We start from the raw sequence: 26224 nt of genomic DNA, 5'->3' as shown, positions 1-26224 counted from the left end.
ATCCTGTTAATGTGCATGATTCAGTGCATGGCGGCCAAAAATTTGCTCCATTTTGGAAGGTTTAGCGTGCATGCGTTTAGCTGTGATTTATGTGTATTTTTTCTCTCTCCCTCTCTCTCTTCCTCCCTCCCATCCCTTCCCCCTCTCCTCCCCTCCCTTCCCCCTCTCCTCCCCTCCCTTCCCCCTCCCTTCCCCCTCCCCTCCCCTCCCCCCCTCCCCCCTTTTTGAATTTGCTCTCATCCCATGATTTATGTTTTTTTTCTCATGCAAAATATCAGTGCATTGCGATTTTACGTTGGGATTTTCCTCGTTTTTTATTTTTTTTTGCTCATGTTTTTTATCTTCGCGCGGATTAAGGGATGCACATACTCATGCTCATACTCACTTTCAAACTCACGCTCACACTCATACTCACACTCACACTTACACTTACACTCACACTTACACACTTACACACTACTCACACTCATACTCACACTCACACGTTCACACTCACACACATACTCACACACACGTTCACACTCACACTTAAACACTTACACTCACACTCACACTCAAACACTTACACTCACACTCACACTCATACTCACACACACGTTCACACTCACGCTCATACTCACGCGTAGACCCACGTATGATGCACCATGCGCATGCACGCTGTCTCCCGATCGTGCATGATACGATGCAAAGTCGTGTCGAGAACAGTATTTCGGCGGAAGACAAAAGTTTACGTCACGGCCGAGTGCTGGCTCAAACTCCAGGGTAATTTCATGCGCCAAGCCATATCTCTGGGGCAGGCTTTGAGTGAGAAGAAGGAGAAGAAGGAGAGGAAGAAGGGAGTGAGGAAGAGAGGGTGAGGTGGAGAGGAAGAGAGGGAAGGGACAGGGACTGGTAGGCATGCAGGCGGGCAGGCAGAAACACAGAGAGAAAGAGGGAGAGGGAGAGGGAGAGGTAAAAGGGAGAGGGAGAGAAAGGGAAAGAGAGGGAGAGAGAGAGAGGGAGAGGGAGAGGGAGAGGGAGAGGGGGGAGAGAGAGAGAGAGAGAGAAAGAGAGAGAGAGAGAGAAAGAGAGAAAGAAAGAGAGAAAGAAAGAGAGAAAGAAAGAGAGAGAGAGAGAGAGAGAGAGAGAGAGAGAGAGAGAGAGAGAGAGAGAGAGAGAGAGAGAGAGAGAGAGAGAGAGAGACAGAATATGTTACACACCCTCGGAAAAAAAAGTAAAATAAAGTTGTTTCAGTACCGGATTGACCGCCAAACTCTTAACAAAAAAAAAAGTAAAAGGGGGGGAAAATCGCAGAATAGTTTCAAAAGTTCAACATTTGTACTTGGAAATGGAGTAACGAAGAGGAACCTAAGGGGAGGAGAGAGAGTATTTAAGTTCCTCTTTCGACGCGACATGCCCCGGGGCTGTGGCATGGGAGCCCCCCTCCTCCCTTGCCTCTTTCTCTCTTCTTCTCCCTCTTACTTCCCTTCTCCCTTTGTCTGCTGTGGCCACCCTCTCTCCTCTCTCTCTCTCTCTCTCTCTCTCTCTCTCTCTCTCTCTCTCTCTCTCTCTCTCTCTCTCTCTCTCTCTCTCTCTCTCTCTCTCTCTCTCTCTCTCTCTCCTCTCTCTCTCTCTCTCTCTCTCTCTCTCTCTCTCTCTCTCTCCTCTCTCTCCTTCCCCACTTCCCCTCTCCCTTCCCTTTCCCACTTCTTATATCTCTCTCTCTCCTTTCTCTTTTCCCCTCTCAACTCCCTTTCTCCCTTCTCCTTCTCCCCTTCCTTTTCCCTTCTTATTCCTCTCTCCCCTCTTTCCTTTCCCCTTTTTATTCCTTTCTCCCTACTCCACTCTCTCCTTTCCCCTTTTTATTCCTTTCTCCCTACTCCCCTCTCCCCTTTCTCCCACCTCCACCCCCGCCAGCGATCTTGTTTTTAGGATCCATTTTAGTCAAGCGGGCAGGCGAGACGAGTTGGCCAGTCACGTGACTTGCTCGTCGAGTATAAATAGCAGCGCGATTTTTCCAGAGTTGGCTTTTGTCGATTGGTCTTCCGTGCGGGAAGGATAGACTTGGGATTTGGGGGGGGTCCATTTCAGGCGTTCTTTTGTCATCTCTTTTGCGATAAATATGGCGCTTGAAAGTTGGGAAATATAAGGACTGACTTGAGAGACGTTTTTTTTTTTTTTTTTTCCTTTTTTCAACTTTGTTATTATTCCTTTTGTTCGTGGAAAGAGGCTAATTGTGTTATTTTATCAAAATAAAGAATCTGTGCTTTTCATTCAGTGGAAAAAAATGAAAATTTGGCTTTATTACACATGTTTTTTTTTTACTTGACTGATTATTTAAATTCACTCATTCACTCTCCCATTCATCCATTAATTGATTCACTGATCCATCCATCCACTCATTCACTCACCCATTCATTCATGCACTCATTCACTCACCCATTCATTCATGCACTCACTCACTCACCCATTTATTCATGCACTCATTCACCCACCCATTCATTCATGCACTTTTACCACGCAACAGCAAATCAAGGAGAGTTGATGATAAGCCTCCTCCAGAAGTGTGGGAATGGAGATAAAACCCCTTTTGCTTGGGGGAGTGGAAGGAGGGAGAGAGTGGAGGGAGGGAGTGAGTGGAGATACGGAGGGTGGGAGGGAGGGAGGGATGGAGGAAGTGGAGGTACGGAGGGTGGGAGGGAGGGAGTGGAGGTACGGAGGGTGGGAGGGAGGGAGTGGAGGAACGGAGGGTGGGAGGGAGGGAGGTGGAGTGAAGATAAAAACCTCAGTTTCCTTTTGCCTAGGGAGGTGGTGGGGGAAGGGGGAAGGGGGAAGGGAGGAGGAGGAAGCTCGACTTTGTGTTTATTCTGTGGCTTGAGTGTTTTTTTTATTTATTTGTTTGTTTGTGTATTTGTTAATCTGTTTACTTTTTTTTTTTTTTTTTAATTTGGGCCGGATGGAGGGAGGTGCGGCTTTGTCATTTCATCATTCTCTCTCTCTTTTTCTACTCCTCCTTTTCTACTCATCCTCCTTTCCCTTCTCTTACCTTCTCCCTCCCATTCCCACCTCATTCCCACTTCCTCTCTCAGCCTACCCCTATTCCCTCCCTCTCATTCTCTAATGCCATCCCTTTTCCTCGCCCCCCCCCCCTTTCGTATCCCCAATCCCTTCTCCCCCTTCCACCCCCATTTATTACCCTATCTCCACTCCCTTCTCCTCCCCATTCCCACTCTCCCTCCCCAATCCCACTCTCCCTCCCCATTCCCATTCCCTCTCCCTCCCCTGTCCCACTCTCTCCCCCTCCCCCATTCCCACTCTCTCTCCCTCCCCCACCCCCTCCCTCACGCCTCCGGTATAATAGAGTTGCCTTTAGGAGCGAATTCGTACCTGGATCCTGCTTCTTAGATTGGAAACGCGCGCCTTGCGAATTGAATGCGAATGGAGACCGAAGGAGGGGCTGGCAGACCAACAGAGACAGGCAGACAGATGGACACACGGACATACTTTTATAGACACGCCTACACACGCATGTATACACACTCACACAATACATATAAATAATAAATAAATAAATGTGTTTATATATATTGTTTTCATTATTGTTATTATTGTTATCATCATTATTATCATTATTATTATTATTGTCGTTATCATTATCACCGTGAGCGATATTGCAGTTCTTTCCCCCCTTCCTCTTTTTTTTTTGCAAAGGGCTCGTAGGACTTTCCGCTCGAGCGTCATGTGGTTTTGGCGAGGCTGTCACGAGGGAGGGGGCTGGTGGATGTATGTCCATGAATAATTAGAGAGAAGGTGAATGTGAGACAAGTTGGTTATGGAAAGAGAAAGAGAAAGAGCAAGTTACGTTGTATCTTTAAAGAGAGAGTAAATAGGAGAGATGTTGGTTGTTTTAACAGAAGATAAGTAAAGGTTTAGTTGTTTCTTCGAAAGAGAAAATGTGAAAAGAAAGTCTGTTGTTTATTATATATATTTTTTTTATTTAGATTGTAAGGGTTATACTCCAGTTTGTATTTATCTGCGGGCTCTTAGAAGGGTTAGCGTGAAATATATCCTGGATCAACGTGGCTAGATATATCTTACCAAGCTGGTTTAATCCTCTCTTTACGGAGGTTTATCTTGGCAACCCTCGCTCTCCTAACCCTCCGTCACTTCGCCCATGGTTTGCACATATACCCTGCTTTTCAACTTTTGCGTTTGTTTTTTTTTTGTCTCATTTTCTCTCTCTCTGTTTTCTTTTTCATCGCTCTTTCTGTAACTTCTTTCTGCGTGGATCTTTTTCTCTTTTTTCTCTTGTTATTTCTTTCTATTTTTTTTTTCTTTGTTTCTCAGTTTCTCTCCCCCTTTTCCTCTCTCCCCTCCCTACCCCCCCCTCCTCCCTTACTTTCCCCCCCTCTCCTAACACGTCCCTCTCCACTCCCACCCTCACCCCCTTCCCTCCACTCAGGCTCACTCCCCCCCCCCCCTTTACTCAGGCTCACTCCCCCCCCCCTTTACTCCCCCTCCGATACATATTGAAAATGAAAATTGCATGGGAAGCCTTGCACAGTACACCCAGGGGTATCTATGGGAGTCGTGCAACGTTCAGGCAAATTACATTTTTTGCAATGAATTGATTCCCTTGGATGGCGGGACAAAAAAAAAAAAAAACGAAAAAAACGAAAAAAAAAAACGAGGGTGTGGTTTTTGTGTGTCTTTGTTTGTGATTTCTTTTGTTTTGTTTGTTTTTTTGAGAAGAAAAATGAAAAACGATTTTTTTTGTAGGATTTGTGTAGGTGTTGTTAATAGGTTTTATGTGGACCTTTTTTGTTGTTTTATTTGTTATGTGTTTTTTATTAAGAATTTGTGTAGACTTTTTTGTAAGATTTTTTTTTTCTTTTAAGAATACCTGTAGATCTATGCGTGTAAAGATAACGCCAATTGAGATAAGAACAACAGCGGAAGGAAAAGAAGTGATAAGGGAAAGAAGAGATAAGGGAGAGAAGTGATAAGGGGAAAGAAGTGATGAGGGGAAAGAAGGGATAGGGGAAAGAAGTGATAAGGGAAAGAAGTGATGAGGGGAAAGAAATGGTAAGGGAAAGAAGTGGTAAGGGAAAGAAGTGATAAGGAAAAAAAGTAATAAGGGGAAAGAAGTGATAAGGAGAAAGAATTGATAAGGAGAAAGAAGTAATAAGGGGAAAGAAGTGAAAGTGAAAGAAGCCACCTTGCCCGGAATGTCCCAAGGGCGTTGACATTCTCAAGTTGTCTGGTTGAAGGAAAATAATCCCCGAGTTTTTCTTACCTATTAAACCCCATTTTCTCTCGTAAATATGCGGTTTCGTCGGGTCCCCTCGTGGGAGGAAAAAATGATAGTTGTGTTTTTTTGTTTAAGTTTAGTTTGTAATTTTGTTTTCTTTTCGTTTTTTTGGTTCGTTTGTTTTTTTTATTTTTTATCATTCCTATTTTTTTCTTCTTTTTTTTCTTTCTTTCTTTTTATATTCACGTTATTTTTTGTTTCGGTGTTCTCTGGTTTTCTTTCTTCGTTTTTTTTTATCTTTTTTTTTATCTTTCTTTGTCCATCCCTGCCCCCTTCCCTTTATTCCCTTCGTTTCTCCCTTACTTGATCATCTTCCCACACCCCCCCCTTCTTTTCCTCCCTCCCTCCCTCTCTTCTTCCCTCCCTCCCTCTCTTCTTCCCTCCCTCCCTCCCCCTCCCTCCCTCCCTCCCTCCCTCCCTCCCTCCCTCCCTCCCTCTCTTCTTCCCTCCCTCCCTCCCTCCCTCCCTCCCTCAATCCCTCCCATCCCCTCGTCCCTGCCCTTTTCCTTTCTTCCTTTCCTTCCTCTCTCCTTCCCTCCCTTTCCTCCTCCCTTTCTCTCCTCCCATACCACCCTCCCTCCCTCCCCCCCTCCCTCTCCTCTCTTTTCTCTGTTTATGCTTCGTTATGGACACATCTCGGGGGGAGGGCGAGGGAGGGAGGGGGGAGGGGGAGGAGGGGAGGGAGAGGTTCATTGTTATGCAACGGATCTCGCGTGATTTTCGAGGCCGCCGGGATTATAAGGGATCTTTGACAACAGCTGAGAGCTTCCACGGACACGGACATTATGACGTGTAAACTTCTGTGGCGTATTGAGTCCTTTTTTTTTTGGGGGGGGGGGGGGGAGAAGGGGTGATTTAAGGGGGGGGGGGTTAGGTGGGCGCGGAGGATGTCTTTTTTGGGTTGGGTTGTTTGTGAATGTTTGTGTGTGTTTGTTTTTCTTTCCTTATTTTATGTTTTTTTGGTGTTATGTCTTTCTTTCATGCGGAATCAATCATCTCTCTCTCTCTCTCTCTCTCTCTCTCTCTCTCCTTCCCTCTCCTTCCCTCTTTCCCTCCTTCCCTCCCTTCCACTCTCTCTCTCCTACCCACCTCTCTTTCCCTCCCTCCCCCTTCTTCATCCCTCTATCTCTCTCTCCTCCCCTTTCCTCCACGCTTCCTCCCTCCCTCCCCTTCCCCCCTTTCCTCTCCTTTTCCTCCTCTTTCATTTCTTTCTTTTCTCTCTCCCTTCCTTATTTCCCCCTCCCTCTCTTCAATAACCCCCCCCCCTCCCCCTCCACTCTGCCTGCAACCTGCACTGAACGGGCCAGGCAGTTGCCTCTCCATCACACAACATGTCTGTGAAGTTTCCGCGACATTTTGCCAAAATGACAATAGTAAATATAACGGTAAATGTTAAGAAAAAGATTATACGGTTTAACAGTAAAAAAAAAAAAAAAAATCGAATATTTTGCTCCTCCTCCTCCATTTTTTTTCTACTTCCTTCTTCTACTTCTCTCTTCTCTTTCCTTCTTGTTCCTCCCTTGTTTGCCCTTTGCCTCCTCTTTCTTTTCCCTCTTGCTCCTCCTCCCTTTCCTTTCTTCCGCTTTCTTCCTTCCCTGTTCTTCGTCTTCATATCCGCTTACTTCATTTTTTCTCTCTCCCCTCCCCTTCCATTCACCCTTTTCTCCACTCCTCCTTCCCTCCCCTTCCTTTAGCACCCATTTCCGCTTCTCTCTTCCTCCTCTCCCCCTTTCTCCTTCTCCCCTCTCCCCCTTTCACCCCCCTTTCTCCTTCTCCCTTCTCCCCTCTACCCCTTTTTTTCCCTTCTCCCCTCTCCCCCTTTCTTCCCCTTTCTCCTTCTCCCCTCTCCCCCTTTCTCCTCCCTTCTCCCCCTTTCTCCTCCCTTCTCCCCCTTTCTCCTCCCTTCTCCCCCTTTCTCCTTCTCCCCTCTCCCCCTTTCTCCTCCCTTTCTCCTTCCCTCTCCCCCTTTCTCCTCCCTTTCTCCTTCCCTCTCCCCCTTTCTCCTCCCTTTCTCCCCCTTTCTTCTTCTCCCCTCTCCTCCTTTCTCCTCCCCTGTCCCCCTTTCTCCTTCTCCCCTCTCCCCCTTTCTCCTCCCTTCTCCCCTTTCTCCTTCTTCCCCTTTCTCCTTCTCCCCTCTCCCCCTTTCTCCTTCTCTTTCTCCTTCTCCCCTTTCTCCTTCTCCCCTCTCCCCCCCTCCCCCTTCTCCTTCTCCCCCTTCCCCCTTTCTCCTTCTCCCCTCTCCCCCTTTCTCCTTCTCCCCTCCCCTTTCTCCTTCTTCCCCTTTCTCCTTCTCCCCTCGTCCCCTTTCTCCTTCTCCTTCTCCCCTTTCTCCTTCTCCCCTTTCTCCTTCTTCCCTCCCCCCCCCCCCCATGCTGCAGCAGAAGAGCGACAATAAATGCCAGAGAGCCAACGGCGCGTCATCCTTTAATAACCGGAGCCAAGCTGTTAATTAACAGGCTAACACACATCCGCGCACTCATGTACACGCGCACAGATACATGTACACGCACGCGTACACGTACACGTATACGTACGTGCACACTTACACGTGCGCACGGACACCTGTACACACATTCGCTCGTTTTGCATACTCAGTCAGTCGCTCACCTCCTTACCCACTCACTCACCTACCTGCTCACTCACTCATCCACCTACTCACACACTCACCCATTTACTCAGCCACCCACTCACCCAGCCACCTACTCACCCATTTACTCACATACTCTCTCATCTACTCACACTCACTCACCTACTCATTCGCCTACTCACTTACTCTCACTCACACACACACTCACCTATATACTCGTCTTACTCACCTACTCGCTCACTCACACTCCCAGAACCAAATCTAATGCACGCAAAACGCGACGAGAAAACGAGGGTGGGGGTGCATGAGGAGGAGGGGGGGTAGGGGAAGATGAAGGGAGTGAAGGGGGGGGGGGGGAGGTGAGGAATAAGGGAACCAAGGGGAGGGGGGATATGGGAGTCAGGTGGGAGGGGGGGGGGGTCGTGGGTCTTGAAGGTGATAGCGTGAGAGCGACAAAGACAGGGATTGAGAGCGGGGTCCCACACGCTTCCTTATTAGCGTGAGTGCCTTGGGTGTTATTGGATAGGAAGAGGGGGCTGGAGAGGGAGGGAGGGTAGGGAGGGGGATTAGGAAGGCGTTGGAGGAGCTTGGATATAGGGGGGTAGGGAGGGGGATGGGGGGGAGTAGTCTCTTTCTGTAGGAGATGGGGTGGTGTGTGGGAAAGGGGGAGAGGGGAGTGAAGGGCAGAGGAGGGAGGGGAGGGAAAGGTAAGATGGGGGGAGGGAAGAGAAGGGGAGGGAGGGGAAGGGAATGAGGGGAGTGAAGGGCAGAGGAGGGAGGGGAGGGAAAGGTAAGATGGGGGGAGGGAAGAGAAGGGGAGGGAGGGGAAGGGAATGAGGGGAGTGAAGGGCAGAGGAGGGAGGGGAGGGAAAGGTAAGATGGGGGAGGGAAGAGAAGGGGAGGGAGAGGAAGGGAATGAGGGGAAGCTAGGGGCAAGGGGGGAGGGAGGAGGCTAATGTAGCCTATGGTGTGAAATACGGTCGTGTTTTTTTCATGTTATTATATTATTTTTCTTCGCTCGCTTTTTCTTCTCTTTTTTTTAGCTAGTTCAATTTTTTTCGTTTTTTAATCTGATATAGGTTTTTGTTAATGGTGTGATTAATGTGGTATGGGGGGGGGGGGGAAGGAAATAGTGGGTGGGTGGTATTGGGGGGAACGAGGGAGGGAGGGTGGTATGGGTCGAAAGAGGGAGGGAGAGTGGGTGATATGGGGGGAGGGAGGGAGGGTTGGTGGTATGGGGGGAGGGAGGGAGGGTAGGTGGTATGGGGGGGGAGGGAGGAGGGAGGGTTTATAAGGGGCACAGTTATTGCTGCGAAATTATTGTCACAGCGTAAATGCAAGTCGGTTTAAATGCCCCGCCTGTAGGTTACTGTCACGCAGTTAATAATTCGCACAAGTGAATGACTCGCATGACACCTTTTATATAACGTTCCCGCGGCAAATTATTCGAGTGTTCATCCGGTGAATTCATGACGTGTGAGCGAAATTTTTGTTCTGTTTTTTCTTTTTTCTTTTTTTTTTTCTTTTTTTTTTGTCTCCCTCTTTCTTTCTTTTCCCTTATTATTATTTTTGTTAGATCTTGGTTTGGTTTATTTTTGTTTTGTATTTTTTCTTTTTTTTCTGTTGTTGATTTAATAAGGATAATAACAGTAGTATTAAAAATAATGATAATGATAATAATAATGAAAATAACAGTAATATTAATAATAATGATAATGATAATAATAATAATAATGATGATAACAGTATTATTAAAAAAATAATGATAATGATAATAATAATGATGATAACAGTATTATTAAAAAATAATGCTAATAAAAATAATAAAACGAAATAGACACGTGGATGTTGATGATAATGATTTCAAGTATTCCAAGCAGGACGGTCGTGCATTCTCCTTGTTTTTACACTCCAGTTAATTACTGTCACGAGTCGATGCGGAATTCTTTTTTTTTCCTTTACTTTTTTTCCTTCTTTTTTCATTCATTGATTTTGTGACAAGGTAAATGTTGTTAAAGGGAATGTGACATAGTGCTGCCTGTCGGGAAGTGGGTTAGATAGTTTTTGCGTTTGTGGTTTTTTTTTATGTCTTTAAAACATGCATGGATACGTACATTCGTACACGTGCAAGCATACGTATATGTATATGTATACGCATACGTACATGCATACGCGCGCGCACACACACATTCACATGCACATGCACATACATCTCTCTCTCACTCTCTCTCACTCTCTCTCTCACTCTCTCTCTCTCTCTCTCTCTCTCTCTCTCTCTCTCTCTCTCTCTCTCTCTCTCTCTCTCTCTCTCTCTCTCTCTCTCTCTCTCTCTCTCTCTCTCTCTCTCTCTCTCTCTCTCTCTCTCTCTCTCTCTCTCTCTCTCTCTCTCTCTCTCTCTCTCCAAGTGGTTATCTCTGAATACAACTTCGATCTCTTAGAGAAACCGAGAAAAAAAAAATAGAAAAAAGAAATAGACAGATGTAAATAAAAAAGACGAGATAGCGAAGAGAGATGGCGATAGAGATAAGGAATTGAGAAGAAATGATAACTAAGAGAGTGAAAGAAAAGAGGAAACGTGGAAAGCGAGAAATAATGGAATAAAATGAAAATGAAAGTGGAAAGCGAGAAATAATTTGGATGAAAAGAGAGACGGAAAGGACCAGCTTGAAAAATGATGATAACGAGGGAACTGAAAATATAATCATTAATAAGAGAGGAAAATAATGTTGGAAAAAAAACATAGGTCCAGCCATTTTTTTTTTTTTTTTTTACTCTTTTTCTTTTCTTTTTTGATAAATGAGTTGCCAATTCACACACTTTTTTTTTTTTCACCACGATTAATTCACACTTGTCAAATATCACAAACACCGAACGTACGTACATATGCACAACCTGTGTTTATGATTTCTTCTTCTTCTTCTCCTTCTCCTTTTCCTTCTTTTCCTTCTCCTTCTTCCTTTCCTTCTTCTTCTCCTTCTTCCTTTCCTTCTTCTTCTCCTTCTTCCTTTCCTTCTTCTTCTCCTTCTTCCTTTTCCTTCTTCCTTTTCCTTTCCTTCTTCTTCTCCTCTCCTCCTCCTCCTCCTCCTCCTCCTCCTCCTCCTCCTCCTCCTCCTCCTCCTCCTCCTCCTCCTCCTTTTTCTTCTTCTTCTCCTTCTCCTTCTCCTTCCTTATATTTCCCACAATTCTCACCTTTCTCATATTCCTCCAATACCCATTTTCCTCACACTCCTCATTCCTCATTTTCCTCATACTCTTCATTTTCCTCATACTCCCCATTTTCCTCATAGTCCTCACTTCCCTCATACCCCACATATTCCTCACATACCCCCCCCCCCCCCCGGCCAAATTACCCCATAACACGCAGCCATTTCTTTGAAGGCCCGGCTCCGAAATTATTATCTTTAAACACCCGCTATGCTTCCTTATCACGAACGCGAGACTTGTTTGAAGGAGGCCTTGCTAAGCACCATACTTGTTATTGATATTGTTACTGTTAGTTTATGCTGTTATTATTATTGTTTCATTAGTTTTGTTATTGTTCTTATTTTTTTCTATTGATGTTTTTTTTTTTGTTTGTTTTTATGTTTTACTTCTCTTGAGATTTTTTTTCTTGTGTTTTCTAGTTATCCGCCTCTTCTTTTTCGTCTTTTTATTTTCCATTATTCCTCTTCCTCATTCTTTTCATCTTATTTTCATCGATCGTTTTTTTTCCGTTTTTTCTTCCTTCATTGTTTTCTTTCTTTTGTTTCGTATCCATTGCATCATAATCATCATCACCATTTTTTCTTCATTATCCTCCTCCCCCCCTCATTCCCCATTATTCCCCCCCCCCACCATAACCCCTTCATTGACGATCCCCCCACACCGTCCCCCCCCCACCATCCCCTTCATTGACGATCCCCCCCACACCGTCCCCCGTCCGCCCCCCCCCCCCAACACCGTCCCACGTCCCCCCCCCCCACCGTCCCCGTTATTGACGATCCCCCCTTGTCTTTCCCCCCCCCCGACGTCCCCCTTATTGACGACCCCCCCATTGTCTTCCCCCCCCCACCGTCCCCCTTATTGACGACCCCCTTATTGTCTTCCCCCCCACCCCACCATAACCCCTTCATTAACGATCCCCCCTTGTCTTCCCCCCGAACAGCTGCCTGACGGATGCGAGCTGACGGTGGGTGAGCTGCGCGATATGGCGAACCGACAGCAGCAGCAGATCGAGTCCCAGCAGCAGCTCCTGGTGGCCCGGGAGCAGCGCCTCAAGTACCTCAAGCAGCAGGAGTCTCGAGCCGCCGCCGTGGCAGCCGAAGCCGAGCGGCTGAGGAGGCTGCGGGAGAGGGTCGAGGCGCAGGAGGCTAAGCTCAGGAGGCTGCGCGCCCTCAGGGGACAGGTGAGTTGGAGTTGGAGTTGGGGGGGAGGAGGAGGAGGGAAATAGGGGATGAGGGTTAGGAAGAGGCAAGTAGGGGACGAGGATTAGGAATAGGCGAGTAGGGGGTGAGGATTAGGAATAGGCGAGAAGTGGATGAGGATTAGGAATAGGCGAGTAGGGGGTGAGGATTAGGAATAGGCGAGTAGTGGATGAGGATTAGGAATAGGCGAGAAGTGGATGAGGATTAGGAATAGGCGAGTAGGGGGTGAGGATTAGGAATAGGCGAGAAGTGGATGAGGATTAGGAATAGGCGGGTAGTGGATGAGGATTAGGAATAGGCGAGTATTGGATGAGGATTAGGAATAGGCGAGTAGGGGGAATAGGCGGGTAGTGGATGAGGATTAGGAATAGGCGAGTATTGGATGAGGATTAGGAATAGGCGAGTAGGGGGTGAGGATTAGGAATAGGCGAGTAGGGGGTGAGGATTAGGAATAGGCGAGAAGTGGATGAGGATTAGGAATAGGCGAGTAGGGGGTGAGGATTAGGAGTAGGCGAGTAGGGGGTGAGGATTAGGAATAGGCGAGAAGTGGATGAGGATTAGGAATAGGCGAGAAGTGGATGAGGATTAGGAATAGGCGAGAAGTGGATGAGGATTAGGAATAGGCGAGAAGTGGATGAGGATTAGGAATAGGCGAGAAGTGGATGAGGATTAGGAATAGGCGAGAAGTGGATGAAGATTAGGAATAGGCGAGAAGTGGATGAGGATTAGGAATAGGCGAGAAGTGGATGAGGATTAGGAATAGGCAAGGTAAGTCTAAGATAGGTAGCGCCACTGCTGTTTAGCTGAGTGAAAGCAAGAATGAAAATATTTCCCTGGAGCATTCTGGCAGCTGTTTACGGCTTGGAACACTCCATTATTATAAATAAAAGAGCGGAATATTTGTTTTACTCCTGGGAATTATAATAATATCGAGTAATTGCACAAATGATGTATCTAGCTATGCCTGATATCTCACAGCGCTCCCTCATTGGCTAAACATGATGACGTCATTAGCTCTGCCCCTTTTTTCGCCTCTGTCAACCTGTAAGATTTTTCGATACATTTTCTCTGAAAATGCTTCATTAATGACAATGTTTTTTTTTTTTTTTAAATCTAAAAGAAACCAAGAAATAGATTAAAAAATAAATAAAATAAAACATTTGCAATGAGTGAAGGCAAAGGGGCTTAGCTACGTAGTTGCCAACTAGGATTTCCATCGAGACAGAGTGGTGCTACTTATCTTAAAATAACTTAGGGTTATGAACAGAGGGGAGGGGGATCAGTGTTGCAGAGAATAGGTGGATTGCACCTTGCAGGATTATAATTAGCATTATAGGTGCATAAGAGTAGAGGGGGTGTACATTGGAGAAATAAGATTAGTTTAGCAAATGCAGAGGAATAATTGAATTATTTTTGGGATGAAGATTAGGATTAGAGTTGGATTCCGTGTTGCAATATTCGTTTGAAGAGTTATATTATTGCAAAATTGTAGGTTGATTGCACGTTAGAATGTGATTAAGATTGTCATTCGGTATATAGACCAATAAAGGGATCAGACGTTGCAGATTTAGGAGTAGGATTATAGATGCAGAGAAGTAAGTTCATTGCATGTTGCACGTCGAGGATTAGGAGTGAGTTAAAGACGAAGAAGAAATAGGTTTATTGCATGTTGCAGATTTAGAATCAGGATTACAACACTGAAAAAAAAAAAAAAATGCGTGAAAATTAGCCGCAGGGGATAAGGAACAGGGGTACAAATGCACAGAAATCCATGGATTGCAACGCCCTTTTTCGGTGTCGAGTCCTGGTATTATGTCGATGCTGCCTCGGAGGTGTAATTAAACGGCGATTGATTGCGGGCTGATAGCTTCGTTAGTCTGAATGAACGAGGCCTTAATCAAAAGCTTTTAATGGGTAATTAATAGTTCCACAAATCCGGATCAGATTACAGAGCTGCGAACAAGGGGGTAAATAGGTCGTTTGTAATAGTTATGCGAGGTGTGTTGTTTGTGTTGTTTGTTGTATGATTCGTGTTGCTTGTTGTGTGTTAAGTGGCGAGTAGATAGGCCGCGCAAAGATTGAAGGATTCAGAAAGAAAGGGAATAAAATGGAGAGATAGAGAGAGAGACACACAGAGAGACAGAAAGATAGAGAGACAGAAGACAAACACAAGCAGACAGACAAAAACAGCGACAGTAAAGTTAATTATCGACTCAGATGGAGCAGAGGAGGGAGAGGGGGAAGAGGAGGGGAGGGGGGGGGGGTAGGCGCTCTTCCGTGTTGGTGATACATCCTATTACCGTCTCCTTCAGCGGATGGCACCCGAGTGGCACTCCAGCTGAGGGGGAGAGGGGAGGGAGGGAGGGAGGGGGGCGTAAAAAAGCATCAGGGCCAGCTCGCACTTGCCGCAGAGGGCGAGGGAAGGAGGGAAGAGCAGGGGGGGGGGGGGTAAGGGAAGGAGGAGGGAGGGAGGAAGGGAAGGTGGAGGGTTAAGGTGTGATGGGGATGGGATTAATGAGAAAGGGAGGGCGGGTTAATAGAGTGGGGTGAGGGAAGAAGGGAAGGCGAGAGGTATGAGGACTGGGCGAGGGAAGGAGGAGGGTGAGGGGAATGGGGTGAGGGAAGGAAGGAGGTTAAGGGAGATGAGTGATGGAGGGGGAGCGTTGGGGGGGGGGGCAAGGGAAGAAAGGTTGAGAGTCGCGTTCTAAAATGAAGGAAGTTTCAGGTTGTCAGTCCAGAGGGCAGAAAGGGGAGAGTAAGCCCATTAGCCAAGCAAGAAGGAAGTGAGTGTTAGGGTATCAGGCTAGAAGAAAGGAAGGGGGGGGGGGGCGAGGGTATTATAAGCAGAGGGTATGGTAGGGGGGGGGGGGCGTAAGACATTCCCTAAACAGATTATGGGATTACCTTAATGTTATTAGGTTGCGCTGCATTCCATCGATGGGCGTTTGAGGGCGAGTGGGGTCCTGGGGTCCTGGGGGGGCTTCGGGCGGTTCCGGGAGAGAAAGGTACGAGATTTTGATGAGCTGTGCTGGAGAGGGAGAGGATGGGAGGGGAGGGAGGGAGGGGAGGCAGGGAGGGGAGGCAGGGAGGGAGGGAGGGAGAGAGGGAGAGAGGGAGAGAGGGAGAGAGGGAAGGAGGGAAGGAAGGAAGAAAGAAGAGGGAGGGAGGGAAGGAAGGAAGAAAGAAGAGGGAGGGAAGGGAGGGAGGGAGGGAGGGAAGAAGAGGGAGGGAGGTAAGGAGAGAGGGGGGAAGGAGACAGGCAAGAAGAGGAAGGGAGGGAGGGAGAAAGAAACCGAGACCGATACACACACACCCCCTCCCCCATACCCATTCAACCTTATCTGACCCCCTCCCCCCTCGCCCCCTTTCCCCAGGTGGAAGCGACGCGGCACAACACGGCCTCCCTGACGACGGACCTGGACGCAATGCGCCACCTGTTCAGCGAGAAGGAGAAGGAGCTGGTGGTGGCCGTCTCGAAGGTGGAGGAGCTCACCCGCCAGCTGGAGGAGCTTCGCCACGGCCGCTCCCCGCTCAACCCCAACAACCAGCACCACAGTGAGCTGGATAAGCTGCGGAGAGAGCTGCTGGTGAGGAGGGAGAGTTGTTGTTTTCTTTTTTCTTTTTTTTTTCTTTTTTCTTTTCTTTTATTATTATGACAGTCAAAAAGTATTCCAAAATTAAATCCTAGTTTACTGTCAATCACTCAGCCCCCACCCACCAAACAAACAAAAAAATCCTCCCGTCCGGAAATCCCTTTAAAAAAACAATCCGGAAAACCATCTGGTCAACATTTCCAAATATCGCCCAGTCCCCCCCCCCCAAAAAAAAAATCCCAGAAGAATTATTTCGACCCAAAATCCAGCCAGAACCCCCCCCCCCCTCCCCAATTATGAGAATCCCCCACCCCCCCTCCATCCCGAAGTCCCCCAACCCAAAACTTTAAAACGAAAAAAAAAGTGAAAATCCCCAAAGCCGTAAAACTTCTAAAAATCCTTCGCCCCTAAACCTCGAATCCATCCATATTCCCCCCCGAAAACCCCCTGAAATCCCCCTGATGAAATCCCCCTGATGAAATCCCCCTGATGAAATCCCCCTGATGAAATCCCCCTGATGAAATCCCCCTGATGAAATCCCCCTGATGAAATCCCCGACCTAACGCCCCCTTCCCCCGCAGTACCGCAACAGCGTGAACCGCGAGGCGTCCGCGCGCGTGGCGGCGCAGCGCGAGACCCTGGCGGCGCGGAGGGACGAAATCACGCGCATCGACAAGCGCATCTCCGAACTCCAGCAGCGCCTGCACAGGAAGAGAATTCTCAACCACCAGCTCGCTTCCCAGATAACGGCGGCCACTCAGGTAAGGATGGTTTTTGTTGTTTGAACTAAGAGAGAGGGTTTTGGGGCAGAGAGAGGAGATTGGTTAGGCTAATGTAAGATTTGTGTTCGTTTTTTGATGTTGGGGCGTTGAAAAGGACGGTTAGAGCGGAGGGGTATGGTGATTATTTATAGGGTTTACTAAGAACGAAGAGTAGATATTTCTATTTTATATGTACTGTTTGAAGTTGAAGATGTTATAGTACTTCATAGCCTAAAAAATGGAGGGTACGAGTTGAGGTTATAAGTATTCCATCTAACGAGGTCTCTCTTCGCAGGCCAAACAAGCTCAGTTGAAGGCCGTGCAGCAGAAGGCCATGCGCGATGGCATCCACTCTGAGAACTCCGCTGATGACACTCACACCCCCGACCATCTCAAGGTGAGTGAGGCCGATGCGCCCAGGGAGGAAGTATGTGGTTGTTGTCTCTTGCTTATTTATTTGTTTTCACTGTGCTAGCCAACGTTTTATTTTGGAAATACTGTACGTGCGCCAGGGTGGTAACCTTTCCTTGCCTCGGCCGACAGCTTCCTCCCGGCGAGGACCTCGGAGAGTTTGGTCCCAACAAGAACGACCCCAAGTACCAGACCTTGCCCTACAACACCAAGTTCTCCGTGACCTTCAAGACCAAGAGCGCCGGGGGCGGAGACTCCGACTCGGCCCCCACCACGCCCACCGGCCTCGCGCCCCCCAGCGGCCTGCCGGACCTCCCCGCTCCAGCGCGCAGAACAACGGCACCGCCGCCGCCAACGGCTCCGTGGTCACCAGGACGGTCCACAGCATACCCACGCACCCGCCCTCCCGCGGCCACGCCCACGCGCCCGCCCTCAGCCAGGGGCCCCAGCTCGCCCCGCCGCCGGCCGCCCTCAAGCCCGCCCCCAACCCTGCGATGACGCCGAGGTAGGACTCGCCCGCCGCCTCCCGAGGCCTCGCTCTCCTTCCCTTTCAGCGGGACCTGCTTGCAAAGGCGCCCGCGAGGACTTTTACGTTCTTCTAAAGCATGTTTAAAGACGGACCGTGATTGAAAGCTAGGAACAAACACCCCGTTTCCTAAAGTCAAGTTGCGAGTATATAAAGTATATAAAAGATGAAAAAAATAATATTCAATAAATCAAAAAATAATGATCAATAAGAAAATACAAAAAATACCAATCAGACATAATCCATGTCCTAATATCCTTAAAAAAGAGAAAAAATCACACACCCATGTCCTAATCTCCTTAAGAAAGAGACAAATAGTCACACCCGTGTCCTAATATCCTTAAAGAGAAAAATATTCACAAGCCATGTCCTAATATCCTTCCCCCCCTTCAGGGTGTATGGTCCGGGAGCACAGCAGTTCAGCCAGCGGTCGCAGCCTCTTGGAGGATCAACTTTAGGGCAAAATCAGGTAAAGAAGAGCAAAGAGAAGAGAGAGAAAAAAAAAAAAAAAACTTTTCAAATTCTTTTTTTTTTTTTTTTTTATGTGTGGGTGTGAATGCCGTAGCGTGTGATGTTTATGTAAAATATGATAAGCTTTTTTTGTTTTTTGTTTTTTCCTTTTTGTGAATCGTGTTTGTAGTTCTTTTTTCCTGTAATGTAATCTAACATATTTGTGATTTTTTTTTTTTTTTTAGATGGACATTAGTTAAATTTTGCCAAGTACAGCAGCGCATCAGAGTTGTACTTTTACCATGCATTTGCCATTGATTTTTTTTAGCATGTAATTGAAGTTATTTTTAGTTTGTTATTGAAGTTAGTCTTAACATTTGATTGAAGTTATTTTAGCATGTGTTTGAAGTTATGATTTGCACTAGAACCACTTGAATGTTAGTCCACATGTAAAGATGCCATTGTTTTTTTTTATTAATCTTGAGGTCGTTTTTATATGCAGTATACCTTGTCATGTTGAGTTGTTTTGAGTAATTTTGCATTACTCCTCTACTTTACTTTTTCCTTAACCCAGATAATTACGTTGTTGTTGTTTCGTTAATGTTTTTTTTTTTTTTTTTTTTTTTTTGCCTTTTGCTTCGTTCTGATCTTTTGTTTTGAGAAAAGAGAAATACGAATAACGTCAAGTTTTACATTCTGCTTCTAACACGGCAGTCTGTCATCGCGAAAGATAGCTTTTTGGCCTGTCTAACACATTTCAGTATTTTTGTTGTTTTTCTTTTGTTATTTCCGTCTCTTTTTGCGGATTTTTATTGTGACGTTTATTAACATCGGTTTGGGTCGCTTATTGAACTGTCGCGGATACAGACAGACATACAGACAAGACACGGTTGCATGGTATTTTAATTCATGTTATTTTTTTTATTTTTTTGCTATGATTATGTCTGTTATTTTATGTTTGTTGCTCTTTTTGTGTTTTATTTATTATCGCTACTTTGCTCATTTATGTTTTTGTTGCTATTTATATCTTTATTGCTAATTATTAATCTTTGTTGCTATGTATTCATCTTCATTGCTATTTTTTTTTCATTTTCCATAACTTTTTTTTTTTTTTTTTTTTTTTTTTTGTTACTGTGTTTGTGTTTTATTATTGTTTTGCTTTCGTACCCTGTCGTAGTGTCCTTAACCGGTGTGTAGCGTAGTGGTCACTAACCCCCGCCCGTGTTTATCCCTCCAGGATTCTCGCTCCCTACTCCCTCCCACCTCCCTCTCTGTCTCCTTCAACCAGGTGAGTTTTTTCTCCTGACTAACATTATTTTTTTTTTGTAGTTCTAATGAGGAAGAGGAGGAGGAGGAGGAGGAGGAAGAGGATTTTTTTTTTTTTTTTTTTTTTTTTGAGGGAGTGAGCAGGTTTGTTTTCAGTTGTGTGGCTTGGTTATACTGATTTCTTGATTGTTTTAACATGTTAGGAACGTGCTTCAAGCCATAGGGATATTAACGTTTGTGTTTTGAGTCTTTTTGCATATATACAAATCATATGTTACTGACACTTCTTGCCAGTATAAGTAGATATGTTTTAGTTTAATCTCATCACTTAAGCTTCTGTATTCACACAATGTAACCTTTTGAACACTAATTATCCTCTCTAACTAAACTGCTTTAGAATAACTCAAAGTACATATCACCGAGTTCGTGTGTTTTTAATTTTATTTTATGATTTCCTGTTTCTCTTTTTTGTATTTTCTTTTTCCTTTTTATTTTTCCTTTCCTTTCTTCTTTTTATTTTTCCTTTCCTACTTCCTTTGTCTTTTTTCTCTTTTTTCGTTTTATTTTTCCTATTCCCTTTCCTCTCTCCTTTCTCATTTTTAATTTTCCTTTCCTACTACCTTTCTCCTTTCTCTCTTTCCCTTTCCCTTTCCCTCTCTCTTCCCCTTCCTCTTCCCCTTCCTCTTCCTCTTCCCCTTCCTCTTCCTCTTCCTCTTCCTCTTCCCTTTATCTTCCTCTTCCCTATATCTTCCCCTTCCCCTTCTCTTCCCTTCCCCATCCCCTTCCCCTTCTCTTCCCCTTCTCTTCCCTTCCCTTCCCTTCCCCTTCCCCTTCCCCTTCCCCTTCCCCTTCCCCTTCCCCTTCCCCTTCCCCTTCCCCTTCCCCATTTCCCCCCATTTTCTCTTCATTCTAATGTGTCGCCAGTGGAATTTCGTTAACCCCGTAACCCTCCCGAGTTCGCTAGTTGTGCTGACTAACCGTTTGTGTTGTAGAAGCTGAGTCCCGGGGTGACGGCGCACGCACAGAGCAGGACGCTGTTGTTGCCTCATCACCACGCTCAGGTCAGTTCGAGGGATGACCTCTGACCCGTGAAATGTTTTGCCGGTTTATTTTGGATCGGCGATGTCATGCTAGAGTAGTCTGGAAGGAATAGGAACTCTGTTGTTGTTTTTTGAGTGAATTGATTTTAGATATAAAAGGGCCAATAGATTTGTCATGTGATATTGGTTTAGAGACTCAAGTATGCCAGCGGGGTGTAAATGTTCATACTAAAGGCAGAAAAAAGTATGTTTTTAGGCCATTCTTGTTTGATAAACGTAACATAACGAATAAGTATATATATATATATATATATATATATATATATATATATATATATAAAGCAATAATTATCACGGACACTCTGAATCTTAATCCCCCCCCCCCCCCTTTATCCGCAGGACGTCGACATGCGCGAGGGGAGCGAGGACCTCCCAGCGGCCAGCGAGGGCGGGCGGAACAAGCCAGCGCTGCCTCCCAAGCCAGTCGTACCTTCCAAGCCGCTCCCTCCCCCCCGCCAGAAGGGAGACCCCCTCGTGGCGAGCAACGAGAGTCTGAACGCGACGCAGACCTCCGTTCGCGGCGGCGCTCAGGGAAGACCCCAGCAAGGGTACAGGTGAGGAGGCTCGGCTGGGGACGCCCAGGTGGAGGTGCTGGTGTGTGTGTGTGTGTGTGTGTGTGTGTGTGTGTGTGTGTGTGTGTGTGTGTGTGTGTGTGTGTGTGTGTGTGTGTGTGTGTGTGTGTGTGTGTGTGTGTGTGTGTGTGTGTGTGTGTGTGTGTGTGTGTGTGTGTGTGTGTGTGTGTGTGTGTGTGTGTGTGTGTGTGTGTGTGTGTGTGTGCGTGTGCGCGTGCGCGTGCGTGTGTTTGTTTGTTTGTTTGTTTGTTTGTGTGTGCGTGTTTGTTTGTTTGTTTGTTTATTTATTTATTTGTTCTACTGTCTTTCTGACTGAGCCTTCTGAACCCTGCAAAGGACAACGTTTTCTCCCGCGAAGGAGAAAAGCTTTACTCACGCGCCTCTCGTCTCCCCCGCAGGTATGCAAGTCAGAACGTAATAATGTCGACTTACACGCAGCAGCCTCCTGGCCCTGACAACCAATCCGGCGACGGCTCTGACGACAACAACCGCTCCAAAGTCCTCATCAACAACAACAACAACAGCGGCGGCGCCAAGTCGGAGAGCGAGGGCGGCGAGAAGGTGCACGTGTCGATCAACAGCCGCATCGAAATGCCTCCGGACTTCATGTTCCCCGAGGACGAGACCCCGCCGTCGGACCTGCTGGGGCGGAGGGTCGAGGAGATCGAGAACGGGGCCGTTGACGCGGTGGACAACCTGCAGGTGCCGCCCGCCCTGCCGCTGAGCGAGCTGGAGAAGCTCCGGATCGACAACGCCAAGGAGGAGCGGTGCAGCCAGGAGGACCTCCACGCGGCGAACAACAACGCGCCGGGAGGGAACATCCCCAGCGACGACTCCCGGCAGCCGGACGGGGCGGATACCAGTTCGGTGCCGATCGAGGGACATACAGGTGGGATTTGTTGGGTAGTTTTCTTCTTTGTAAAGTGGGGGAAAAAACGTTTGAATATCATTTTAAAAAGACAGTAAAGTGGTGAAGAAATGCATTGATAAGGGGGATAGTGAGGTAATATTTAGATCTTATGTAACAGATTCACCATGGCATCCGATTAATCTTTTATTAATTAACTCCCGCAGAAGGCGACGGAGAGAAGAGCAACGGATCGACGAGCCTTATCAACAATAACAACAACAACAACAATAACAACAACAACTCCAACACCTCCATCGTCCGCCGCATCAAGAAGGGGAACCTCAAGACCAAGAACTCCTCCCGCGTGCCCCGCCGGGTGAGCTTCGACCCCCTGGCCCTCCTCCTCGACGCCGCCCTCGAGGGGGAGCTCGAGCTGGTCAAACGCACCGCCATGGAAGTGCCCAACCCCTCGGCCGCCAACGACGAAGGCATCACCGCCCTGCACAACGCCATCTGCGCCGGACACCTCGACATCGTCACGTTCCTCGTCACCTTCGGCTGTGACGTCAACGCGCAGGACTCGGATGGATGGTGAGGGGAAGAGGAGGGAGAAAATGAGCGATAGAAAGGGGTGTAATTAGATAATGAAGAGTAGGGTCGTAAGAGGAAATAAAGAAAACTTGATGGATAGAAATGGGCTTAATTTTCGTTGCAGAGGAGAGGTAGAGGGCTGTTGAGTAAAAAAAGAAAAAAAAAAGAGAGAGAGAAAAAAGAATTTCTCCTGTTTTTTAATCTTTTTAAGACTGACTAGTATTTATGTAGTTTTTCATTCTTTCAATGAACTTTTTCTTCTTTATCAATTTATATAAATTACACATATATATCAATTTATATCACATTTATATCTAATTACACGTTTTTAAATATATCTTCCGACTACCCTTGCAGGACCCCATTACACTGCGCTGCCTCCTGCAACAACGTAGCAATGGTGAGGTTCCTGGTTGAGCACGGCGCTTGCATCCTCGCCACCACGCTGTCTGACCACGAGACGGCAGCGGAGAAGTGCGAGCAGGATGAGGAAGGATACGACGGATGTTCCCAATATCTGTATAGTAAGTCACCGTTCAGTTGTTGTTTTATTTCGTATTTTGTTTATGTTTTTCCCTTCGTTTCTTTCTTTAAGTTCTTTACTTCTTTCGTTTTTTTCGATTTTGAGAGTGATTTAATGTGAGTGTGAAGGCATTGGTGTGCTGGCTTCCTGGTTTATTTTCCATTGATTTTTTGTGTTAGATTTTGGTAATCAGATTCATATATAATTGACATTAATGCATTTTCACGAACGGGAATATAGCCAACTTTTTCCTTATCTGTTATTTCGATTAGATATATTTTTTTTGTAACACTCCTCTTTTTAATATCAAATTTCCTTCCAATAGTAACACTTAAAGAAACCAACTTATTCCCCAGCATTCCAAAACTAAGCCTTTCCCTCCCCCCTTTCCTTAGGCGTTCAAGAGAAGCTCGGCATAATGAACGGGGGCGTCGTGTTCGGCGTGTACGACTACGAGGGCCAGGCAGGAGACGAGCTCACTTTCCGCTGTGGAGACGCCCTGACGATCCTGAGGCGCGGCGACGAGTACGAGCGAGAGTGGTGGTGGGGACAGCTGCGCGATATTCAAGGCTACGTCCCTCGGAATCTCCTCGGGGTGAGAGCATCTGGATGGACGGGTGTTGGGTGGGGGTAGGAGGGGGGAGGGTTGTGGAGAAGTGGTGGGTGGGTGGGGGGGGTAAGGGGTGTTTCTTGAAAGGGTGGGGAGCTGGATTGATGGGGGTGTAGTGAGTGGTCGATGTTTTTGTTTATATATATAACCCGGATGAAGGTTTATTTCTTAATGGCAAAAATGTGAATAGTTGCTGGTATGCTTTTTAACGGATGGATAGTTACTGTGAGTGCATATAATATGTGGCGAATAATTGATGGTATCGTTGTTAACGGAATTTACCAGTGGATTTAATTAATTCCTTTTCTTCCCAGCTGTATCCTCGAGTGAAGAGCCCCGTTCGTGATTCCTGAGGACAGAAGGCGGCCACGGGGAAACAGGCTACCTTCTACCCTCTTCCAGGTCGTAACACAAAACTGGGATAGATTCATCTGATATTATTATTTTCTTTCCAAGTTTCGTTTTAATTCTCCCTCCGGTACTGTCATTTTGAGGCGAGAAAGAGAGAAAGAAAGAGAGAGATAGAGACGGTCGCCCAAGATATCGTAGACGACGAGGCAGACGTGTCTTGGGGTCGCTATCAACTCTCGAGCTGACATGTTTACAGGGGACTAATTTATGACTTTGTGACCGAAACAGAGTGAACGTGTATGTTTCTCTGTTTCCGAGACAGGACTATTTATTTTGGTGGTAGAGTGGCAGCTATTAAATTCTAATAAAAAATATCGTTATGCTTTTTCAGTCATGTTAATAAGGCAAAGCAGAGCTTACTCTTCCACCTCCAAAACTTTCTTGTTCATTTTCTTGTGACTGAAGCAGACTAGTGCCTTACGTAACAGACAACCTGCAGATATTAGTGTTCTCTGTGATTATGACTGAACTACAGTGAGATTGTGAAACTCTGTACTGTAATACATATCTATACATGCTGTATATATCAGAGGATGTATATTCTGTACTGCTTTGGATGCTGCTAGGTAATATTTTTGACATACATAATTGCATCAGCTTCTGCAGGAGGAGACTTCCACAGACTGGACGACAATGATGAAGGTTTTGAAGTCATCAGTAATCCACTAAATACACGAATAAAAAAAACAAAAACATCAATGCTTTGTTTCATCATTGTCATCTGTAAGCCACTGGACACTAAAAATGTTACAGTGATATGAAGCTTGTGTGAATGTCCTTTTTTCAAGGGAATGAAACCCTGAAACAAAGCTATTTTTCTAGCATGACGACTACACAATATTGTTAATATTTTACTATTAACTGTACTGATATACACAATTGAAATAAAAAGTTGCCATATGAAATTGCCTTTGCCTTGTCTACATGTGAGTTTCCTACCAGTAAAGTTCTTAGCATAGAACATCAAAAGTACATATGGATATCCAAATACCACATGGGTAAACCTGAACACAATGTTTTTCACAATGCATAACCTACAAAATTAAAAGGAAAATGTTTATGGAACGCAAATGATGAGCACAGAAGCCTGACTATTACTTCCTATAATTCTAGGATTATGACAGAAACTTTGAAGTATAATGATATTGGTTCAGACAGCCAGAATGCTTTTCATAGATGTTTTGATTTGGAAAAAAAAAATATATATATATATATATATATATATAACATCTATTATTTATGTATATACATAATCAGTGCATGGGATTATAAAATATATGATTATCAATTAGGTGTTTCAAGATTTGATATTGCTAATGGAAAAGGTCCACGATATCATGCATTTACATTTCATGAGAGGAATGAAATAGCGGCTCTGTAATTAATAAATCTTGAACTCGCTAATTACGGTGAAATCTGTTGACATGAAGTGTTTATTTTATAACTGCTTTTTAAACTGATTATTCTTTATTTCATCCATCGAGAATATATATTGAAACCACGAAGGAAGTAGGAAATAGTCATGATACTGGCGAATATGATGTATGATTTACTCATTAAAGTTCTTTCTAGGTCTTTCTTATAATGCATATACTATTACATATATACGTATATATCATCTATTATTAATACAATATTATTATCATCCTCATTGCCATCTAAACCACTTTAAACATCATATTTAAGTTTATTTAAAAAACAAAAAATAATGATCGTTTTTTTCTCCAAAGTAAGCTATTGACAAGATTCATCAGTTGACCTCCGATGTTTTTATTAGTTTTGATTTCAGTTTTAAACGACCAATCTGAAAATGGAATACGATCGTGGGATAGAAAGAGCAAGTGAAAATACAAGTCACGATAACATGACAAAAAGTACTGTTGTATTTCATTTCAATCCTATTTCAGTATTAGCATTGGGTATGTAAGCATGACGCTTTGTAAAAATGTGATACAGTTATATTACACTGTTAATTTAAATGCAAAATGAGCTCAATATAATACTGTTACCTGAACCAATAGCATTATATTGCTTTAACAAAGGAAAAGAAAAATACATGTTAAGTCTTATTTCAAGACCCTAATATAGCTAGCTTACTTTGAAATTCTAAGTTTGACAAATCTATTACATCACAAGAAGGTCCATATACGTAGTACAGTCCGGTTCCTATTGCCACTGCCTTTTCGCATTTTACATCATACATTGCAACATATTTTTTAGTATAGTGTTTTTCCCGCCATTTTATCAACAAGTTCGATCATTTTGCCGTTTATGATTTAA

At 45.4% G+C, this 26224-nt stretch overlaps 1 protein-coding gene across 1 annotated transcript in view; it reads left to right on the top strand.

Moving 5' to 3' along the window:
• Window positions 1-24849, top strand: part of LOC125034094 (apoptosis-stimulating of p53 protein 1-like) — a 528367-nt gene extending 503518 nt beyond the window's left edge. Inside the window, exons 5-18 of the mRNA XM_047625736.1 lie at window positions 12022-12261; window positions 15655-15867; window positions 16455-16634; window positions 16930-17031; window positions 17178-17542; window positions 17965-18040; window positions 19259-19309; window positions 20280-20348; window positions 20727-20941; window positions 21358-21848; window positions 22034-22400; window positions 22758-22924; window positions 23319-23518; window positions 23848-24849. Coding sequence (XP_047481692.1) covers window positions 12022-12261; window positions 15655-15867; window positions 16455-16634; window positions 16930-17031; window positions 17178-17542; window positions 17965-18040; window positions 19259-19309; window positions 20280-20348; window positions 20727-20941; window positions 21358-21848; window positions 22034-22400; window positions 22758-22924; window positions 23319-23518; window positions 23848-23886 — 2775 coding nt within the window. The 3' untranslated portion in view covers window positions 23887-24849. The remainder of the gene's footprint in view (window positions 1-12021; window positions 12262-15654; window positions 15868-16454; window positions 16635-16929; window positions 17032-17177; window positions 17543-17964; window positions 18041-19258; window positions 19310-20279; window positions 20349-20726; window positions 20942-21357; window positions 21849-22033; window positions 22401-22757; window positions 22925-23318; window positions 23519-23847) is intronic.
• The last annotated feature ends 1375 nt before the right edge of the window (window positions 24850-26224 follow it).

Source organism: Penaeus chinensis, chromosome 17 (assembly GCF_019202785.1).
Source record: "Penaeus chinensis breed Huanghai No. 1 chromosome 17, ASM1920278v2, whole genome shotgun sequence".
NCBI lineage: Eukaryota > Metazoa > Arthropoda > Malacostraca > Decapoda > Penaeidae > Penaeus > Penaeus chinensis.
Note: the sequence above shows the minus strand (reverse complement) of the source record. Positions and strands in the feature narration are given on the sequence as shown.